The sequence below is a fragment of the Glycine max genome, chromosome 7 (genome assembly GCF_000004515.6).
Source record: "Glycine max cultivar Williams 82 chromosome 7, Glycine_max_v4.0, whole genome shotgun sequence".
NCBI classification, from domain to species: Eukaryota; Viridiplantae; Streptophyta; class Magnoliopsida; order Fabales; family Fabaceae; genus Glycine; species Glycine max.
In genome coordinates this window covers 15,308,945-15,317,416 of record NC_038243.2, presented here as the reverse complement: position 1 = coordinate 15,317,416, position 8,472 = coordinate 15,308,945, and the positions used below count along the sequence as shown (strand labels likewise).

The 8,472-nt window shown below is 37.2% G+C and overlaps 1 protein-coding gene across 1 annotated transcript; it reads right to left on the bottom strand.

Moving 5' to 3' along the window:
- Positions 1 to 1,495: 1,495 nt before the first annotated feature.
- On the bottom strand, positions 1,496 to 7,268 carry LOC100790644 (auxin response factor 19). Its single transcript, XM_003529043.5, has 12 exons — positions 7,015 to 7,268; positions 6,679 to 6,947; positions 6,438 to 6,593; positions 6,265 to 6,349; positions 6,077 to 6,167; positions 5,827 to 5,991; positions 5,563 to 5,685; positions 5,185 to 5,260; positions 4,892 to 5,030; positions 2,822 to 4,674; positions 2,509 to 2,699; positions 1,496 to 2,087 (listed from the first exon to the last, which is right to left on the bottom strand). Exons 1-12 carry the CDS (start codon positions 7,061 to 7,063, stop codon positions 1,952 to 1,954), a joined length of 3,333 nt encoding a protein of 1,110 aa, XP_003529091.1. The 5' UTR covers positions 7,064 to 7,268; the 3' UTR covers positions 1,496 to 1,951.
- Between the last annotated feature and the right edge of the window lie 1,204 nt (positions 7,269 to 8,472).

Sequence of the window (8,472 nt, the reverse complement as noted above, 5' to 3'; positions counted from 1 at the left end):
CACTTAGATTACCAATTTCTTGTAAAGTATCACTTTTTTGTAAAGACATTTGGAAAGTTAAACCAAATCTAGCAAAGTACTTCTACCACATGGTTATCTATTAATAAAAAACGACTGAATAAAAGATTTAATGTGATTCATATTTTTGCACTGTAATGACTGGCTGTTAATAGAAAATGAGATCATGACACCTGAGTAGTTATTTGTTACATCTCCTAAAACTCTCACTGTTTAACTGCTGCTCGAGAAAATGACTGAATAAAAATTCAACACGTCTCAAGGGAAGAGCATTAAATATATTGGAATCACCCCCTATCTTTTTTTTAAAGGAAAAGATAACATCACACACACACACACACACATATATATATATATATATATATATTAAAGAGTCACATGTATACAAAAGTATAGTGAGCCACTATATATACATATACTACTCCAAAAAAATACCAACCCACACCCTTCGGCATCAAATCACAAGGCTTTAGTCATTCATCATGCGCACAAGAACGAATTCGTGCACCATGAGGAGAATAAAATCGAGTTGGTGACATTCCTATACAAAAAACCATTGTCAGGAAACAACCTTAATCCTATCAACAACATTCTCAACACTTACCTCCTTCCCTCTAAAGAAACAATTGTTTCTTGCTAACCATAAGCGCCACCTTGTCGCGAACCATAACAGATTTTTTCATTCTCTTTGCCTTGAATCACCACCATCTTGCCCCTGCAACACTTTTCATTGCTAGCCTATGCCCAATATCACAACTCCAATCTTCCCTGCCAATTCCCTGTTGGTGTCCTCAACATAGAATTTCAGCTAACAAAATTTATTTGATCCCTTACTTAAGACAGTTACATGACAATAAAGAATATTTAGGAGAATAGCGTATTATTTGGTTTAGCCACACCAGCTGTAACAATTAAGCTTGTCCAAAGTTTCTACCAGCCAGATTCAAAAGATTCAAATCTTATAAGCAATGCGTCCAAAACATTTCGATTGAGGATATGGTGTGTTCTACTTTTTATTCTTCAAAACACTCCATTAGTTTGAATATGATCAAAATAATGGACTTTAGTTTCATCAAGGTGAGTTTGCATAATGAAATTCCCAAAAGCCAACTCTGTTACAACAAACATATCAAATACTTGCATATTGCTTCCTTGGGATGTGTGACACCAATATTTATTAAGAAAAACAACAGTGAACGATTCAAATTAGAGCAGTAATTTTTTGCTAAGGAAGCATGCCAACTAAGAATATGATGAGATTAATATTGGAACCATCCACAGGGGAAGTGTACGTTGCTGCCGTATTAGCCAATATATATTTAATTATACAACATGACATTTAATTAATTATTATCCTTGTGCATGCATAAGTTCATTTTACGTGAATTATTATTAATTACCGATGATTACCATTGTTCTTCGTCAACAATTACTGAATTAGAATAAGAGTGAGTCGATGATGAACATTAGATTCATGTGTCAAATACTAGTAATTGATCTCCTGTACAGTCAAATAACTCCAACATTTTTAGTACTTACGCTTCAAGCAAACAATGCAACAGTATGCACTTGACCTTACAACATTTGAAGTTTCTCTACTTCACAGTCATATTGGCTAAAAAATAATAAGGTGCCTCCAAGGATGGAAGATCATGAAAGCTTCCGCAAAATCTAGCTGCCTAAGACTTTATACATTCAAAATTACCGCTCAATGTTAAACCAGAGCAGCAGCTCACTTCTCCGCCCTCATTTGGCTCTTCAAATTTGCATGTCCGGAACATAGACAAAACTTCTCCTTTCAAGTCCTGATGGTGGACACAGAAGTCCGCAGTGGCATAATAATTGCCTTTCGGAATTAGGACAATAATGCATCTCCCAGAAATAATCTAAGTTAACAATACGGAAGAATAGTTAGCGTATTACTGAACTTCATTTAAGTATTGCCACCGTCAGAGCTGCTACAGGCTTGATTTTGAAGGCCACCATTGCCAAAATCTCCGTCCAAGCTCATCTGCTGCACTTCTTGAGGAGAAAGTATTTTAATACAGCGGACACAGTTCACAAACTCCCTGAAATACCCATCACAAACAATTAAAATATCAAATCAATTAATCAGAAAAATTCAAGGTTTTACGAATTTGCCCAAGTTTAAACATATATCCCAACTATTATATATTCGTTCCTATATTTATTGGCATTCAGGAATCGCTCCAAATACAAGATGCATATTGGTCCAATGCTTTTGGGGTTTGATATTTTCCACCGTAAAAAATGCTTTGAATTATATGCCTTTCCTCTTAATGTCCATTATTTGTTATCTTATCCTAAGGAGGAGAACGCATCAACTCTGGAAAAAAAAAACTCTGGTTGGTAGGCTACAAGGGTCAACGAAATGACTATTGAACTATGGAACATCATATTTCTTGCCTGCCAAAAATATGCACATGCAAAAGGACAAACCCAATGAGAAAAGGGAATAGTCAGACTTACTCCCAAGGATCATCTCCCACTAGAAGAACATCACTCTCATGATCTACATAGACAAGTTTCCAACCTATCCTTTGCCGATCCTCCAGCTGTCCCTCTATGCCAAACCTACGAGCTAGATCCTTTTTAAGCTCCTCATAACCTGAATATCGTGTTATGTCTATGGACCTTCCCACAGCTCCGCGTTTATATACCTAAAGGGCCAAAAGAAAAAAAGGTACTTTAGAATAACAGAAAAGCACACGCACACATGAAACAGCTTACATCTACCATCAAGACAGATTTATTATTAAAATAACAATTAACATCAATAAACCTTGGTATATGTCCTCATCCGCTGAAACTGTGCTGGTGGCAGAGGTGGCGGTGCTGGTGGTGGAGCCCACGGACCACTGTTCAAGAAGTTACTATCATCTATTGTGGAATCAATTGAATTGAAGGCCATATCAGGGACACCAAATGTCTGTGAAACCATTGAAGACGAAAGTTCTTGCTGAGCATCTCTGTTATTTTCATAATTTCCAAGCATGCCTTCTGAAGAGAAATTATTAGACAAATACTTCCCCAACCTTAATGTGCCTTTGGTTAAGAGTGAATCTGGATTCAGTGGCATTCCTATTTGGCTATCAATGTTATTGGCATAAGGAATATTGCTCCTAGCATCTGCCTGAACTTCCCCATCTTGATTATTGTCTCTAAACAACATAGACTGTCGATTGTAAGACAATGGATTGCTATTCTGATTCATATGAGCGTCACTCTGAGAAAGGCAAACTGACGTTGTAGAAGATGATGTGTCCAAACAATCTGTATGAGCAGCATTACCATTCAAGTACGTATGTGGAGCAAAATGGCCTTGATTCTGAATTTTGGAAATATTCAGAGATGGCTTAACTTCAAACTTTGGCTGTAAATCTTTTAACATGTTTGCATTTGATGACGAAGTTTCCAAGGCACTTGAACTCAAGATTGTGGCAGCAGAGTGCGCCATGTCATCCCCTACCATTGTGCTTCTCGGGAATCGTGAATTTATCAATTGTGGAAGTGCATTGGTACAGTTATTTGTAGAAGGTGAGGTGGAGCGAGATGGAACATCATCTGTAATTACAGACTGCCCTGCACCACCTGCTCCAGTCACTATACTACTGCCACCAGCAGAAAGTTGGTTAGTTGTAGCAGTAGGGAGAAGTGCCATGTGGCCAGGCATTTCAGAAACCATGCCAGGTTGTTGCTGCTGCTGAAGCTTGGGCTGCTGAGAGAATTGAATATTGCTCTGGCAATTGGCCTTTGTCATCTGATTTGAGATAGAATTAGCCTCGGGCAGTGAATTCTGAATAATATGAGGAATTTCCAGTACTTGACCAGGTGTTAGTGCTCTAGACAAGTTATGTGTTTTATCTAAAAGCTGTCTTTGCTGATCCTGGATTTGAGTAAGTTGAGTAGGCTGCTGCAATGCAGTTTGTTGAGCCAATAGCGTTTGTTTTTGTTGTTGAAGCTTCTGTAACAACTGCAACTGAATCTGATTGTCAGACATCTGTAATTGTTGAACATGATCAGGCATAGGGGACTGGATCAAATTTTGCGGTTGATTCTGACCAATAGTTGTCTGCTGCTGTGATGGGTTCTGAGAGAGGCTTCTATGTAGTTGATGGTTTTGAATGGATGGTTGCTGCTGCTGAAGAATATTGTTGGTTTGGACCATGTTCTGGGGATGCAAGAGTTGGGACTGAACTTGACCCTGAGGGATAGTTTGATTTGCCAAGTTCTGCCTCGGTTGTTGAGTGATATCACCCAACTGTTGCTGTGGCAGCAGGACTGTTCCCAATGTGCTAGAAGTAGATGGTAGCTTCTGAAGGTGATCCAATTGTTGAGCAGTCTGAAGAAGCCTCTGAGTATTTAAGGCTACATTGTCTGACTGAGAAATTTGTGGAGCAGAAAATCCCAGCTGGCGAGAAATATCAGCTCCAGGAATATTTTGCAAAATAGATCCAGATAAGGAAGGTGCATAATTTGGCTGAAGTGAGTTAGCCAGTGCAGGATTTTGCTGCATGTTCATCCATTGAGCTAGGCTAAGGCCAGGGAGACCTTGGGGATCCTTCATGCACATATCATCACCAAGCCAGGGCATTGTCCGCTTGAAAATGTTATCAAAATCAGACAATTCATCATCTGCAGAAGTAAAGAAAAAAAATGAGCCACAATAAACTACATATTTCCAATCACTAATCCAAATTCAAATTTTCTTCCATTAAGAAATTTGATAAAATGAAAGGTCCACCAGGAAACAAGTAAGAAGCACACAAATGAAAGAATCTAGAAGAGGTGGTTTTGAAAAACCAATATATTTCATCTTTGCATCTAAAATGTATGTAGTAGAATTATTTACCAGGCATTCCAGGTTGTCTTGGTCTCTTGGATCTAAAGAATGGAGGTGGACAGATGAAAAATGGAGCAGTCACCGGTTCAATTTCCCAGAGTGAGACCCTGCTACGCTTTTCCCCAGCGGTTGACTCATCCCAACCAACCTGACCAATGATATGTAAAACTTAACAACCAATGCTAGTGCATATTAAAGAAACAGACATATTCTGAAAATATAAATCTCCTTGATTCAACTACTGATAGACAGGGGGTGGGAAATTACATACATGAAATGCTAAAGGATGTAAGTAATGGTACCTGCAAATTACGCCATTGAGAGTTTTTCCATCGCACAGGATCCAGATCACTGATACCTGTAATTGTACCCATATACCTGCAATACGATTGAAATGATTAAATATAATTTTCATTGTCAGCCAGTATAATATCCATTTTCAGCCAAGCATCCCCTATTCCAGGAGTGCTACATAAAATAATGCCAATTTTAATGAAACTGGATGGAGAAATAAATACTTATTCAAGCACCAACTAAATTAAAAGACAAACTAACTACATCTTCCAACTATGACATTCATTCAACCACCCAAGTTTACTTCATGAAGGCATTAATTTGAACTCAATCATCCATACTTTTACAACGCATACTTCATATAGATGGACATAAAAGTGAGGCACCTTCTTGTTCCTGAGTCTTCAGTTTCAAACATCATTCGGAAACGCATGCCAAGTGATGGCTGGTGGCTATACACTGACTTGTAGTACTTGGCTAAAGGAATAACAAATTCTGAGGGACTAGTCCTGCAAACAAAAGAAAGACATAAATTGAGAACTTAGACACATTTGACAAAATAGCTAATCCGTGCCTTTGCAATCTTATTGGACAGAGAAGGAAGCAAAGTGAAAATCAAAGAGATTAGGTATTAATATTAAATAGTGGACCTAGGATTATAAAAGACGGTGAAGGGGCTATTATTTGCAGCTGCATGAGCCGCTGCAGCAAGAATTCCAATGTGCATGCTATCACTTGACAACACTGATGACGATATATTGGTGGGTTGCCTGTTAGCTCGTCTGATACCCAAAAGAAGATGCTGCTTTTCATCTCTGGCAGAGACAGACAGAAACATTAAAAATGAGAGAAGAAAGAGATATTTGGAAAGTTGTAGAAAGCAAGAATGAATGAATATACCTAATAAACAAAACAGAGTCTCCGGCCAAGAGCCTCTTTCCACTAACAAATAGACTCCATCCAGTGGTAAGCAAATGACGTTTTGGTTGTCCTAGAGAGAGAGAGAGAGAGAAGGAGCAATCATCATGAGATTTTATTCAGAAATTAGAGATAAAAGCTATAGGGTGTGATTGGACTCTGAAACGTACCACGGTAAATGTGGCGGAATGTCCAAACGGTGTCGTGCAAATCCCTGGCGACGAGTTCTTGAGCAGGAGGTTGCATAGAATAATCCTGGAGTAGATGGAATGAAAAGAATTAGAAGAAAGAAAGAGAGAAGTGGATGGAAAAGGGAAATTTGGAAACGGAGGAACGGAGTTACGAGAGGAGGGAAAATCTTATCGGCGGCACGGCGAGGGACGGAGAAACCACCGTGAGTGCTAGTATCGCTGGCGGTGAGTTGTTTGCAGAAGAAGTCGGGTTGTGGCTTGGAGGACTTGAGGGCGAGATCAGATCGCAAGAGAGCATCCTTGTCAAACTGAAAAGAAAGGGAAAGGAATGTGATTAGAAGCAAAGATGATGAATGGAGGGAGGGAGGGAGGAAGAGAAGAATGGATTGTTACAGAAGGGACTGGCTGAAGAGTGATCTGAGCGTAGACTTCATCAGTTTCGGGATCAGCAAGCAAAGTGAGATTGTGGAGGAGACAGAGAAGCTTGGAAGGTAGATTGGGATAGTTGGGGATTTGAGAGTGGGGATCTTTGTTGAGAGAAGCAGCAACCTGTTCGCTGTGACCTTGAGGGAAGTAGATGACGTGGGTGCCGGAGGGAGGAAGGTTAACCAAAGGCCCTGCACAAGCTTGCCATAGCTCAGGGTTTATGCTCTTCTTCTTCTCTGCACCAACCAATATTATTATTGTTGTTAGCACACACATAAATACAAAGAAAAGAGACTGAGTCACCTTCACAGGGATCGCCTTGAGGAGCTTCAGGCTGCTGCGTCGTCTTCATTAGGAGGATGCGTTCAAAGAGTGTGTGAGACACAATGCAATGCTCATTACTCTCTCTTTCTCTTGAGTTGACCTCCGGAGTTTTCCACCAGACGCCACGCTCGCTTCCTTACACCAAAAAATTGGTTTCTTTCCAATTTCAAACACTTCTCCTACTCTCTCTTCCAAACAACATCATTGTAAAAACACAGTACATTAAGAGTTTCAAAAAGAGACAATTACCTAATATTTCTTCTTTTTTATTCTAATTTTAAACATCATTCTCGTACCCTTTTTTTATTATTCTTTGGCCAGTTTTATTTTTCTTATTATTTTTTATTTTTTATAACTAAACATTAAAAGTTATAACATTAAAAATCGTTTACTCTAACTCGCTTAATTACTTTTAAAAAAAAATCAAAATATTCTTTATATTTTAAACTAAAACTTAAAACTTAGTATAACAGGCATGTAATATAAATAATCATCTATTTACGTGTGACTCACATGTATCCATCCAATCTAGTATGAAAAATATACGTGATTTTTTAATTAGAACAAAAATTTGAAAACTATTATTTGATCAAAATTAAAAACAAGTTTTTTCTACTCCCTCTTACACAGTAAAATTTCAAAGAGAGAAATAAGTTACCAAAGATAAAAATGGAGTGAGTATATTTAATTGCGTAACTTTGGAAAGAAATTTTACTGCTCCTTCTTATAGTAAAATTGATTTTTTTGCACAAAAAAATATTTTTTAAAAATTTTTGGTCCAATAAAAATGATTTTCTTTAACACAAAAATTATTATTTCTCACATATTTCTTTTAAACCAAACAACAAACATATCATTTTATTTTTATTTTTTTCAAAATATCTCTTTTTATTTTTATTTATCATATTTCTTTCTTTTAAATCAAACACACAGTTAATGATAAAACAAAAGTGGATAAAATTAATTTTTGAAAATTAAAAAAATACTACAGTAACTAATATTTTTAATGACTAAATCCAATAAAATTACTAAAATACTTCTCGTAAAAAAAAATCATTTTTATACAACAGGATTGAACTTAGGAGTATATTATACCTTATCTTAATAAACAAACTTGACATGATAATTATTTGTTTTCCTACAGTAACTGGCATTATTATTAGATTGTAAACCGTCATAATATCGATTAACTTAATTGTTCTTTTGTAAAAAAATCATATTTCTCATTGTTACGCGCAACGCATAATAATAATAATAATAATAAAGATGAATTGGCCATTGCGTAAGGAAAGGAAGGAAACTTCTGCGGCATTGTATTATTGGATTGATCCCAAATGCGCTTGCCCGCACATGGGCGCTGCACAGCCAGTTCATTTATTTCGTTGTTTATTTAATTGATTAGTATATTATTTCAGCAATGTGTTGTTTTTAAGACAA

What these genes read in the sequence shown, in the direction of transcription:
- LOC100790644 (XM_003529043.5), bottom strand. Translation starts at nt 7,063, where the DNA reads ATGAAGACGACGCAGCAGCCTGAAGCTCCTCAAGGCGATCCCTGTGAA. An exon ending in ACCGTCTTTTATAATCCTAG is followed by an intron (nt 5,686 to 5,826) that starts GTCCACTATTTA and finishes TTTTGTTTGCAG; the next exon opens with GACTAGTCCCTCAGAATTTG. An exon ending in CTCAATGGCGTAATTTGCAG is followed by an intron (nt 5,031 to 5,184) that starts GTACCATTACTT and finishes ATCATTGGTCAG; the next exon opens with GTTGGTTGGGATGAGTCAAC.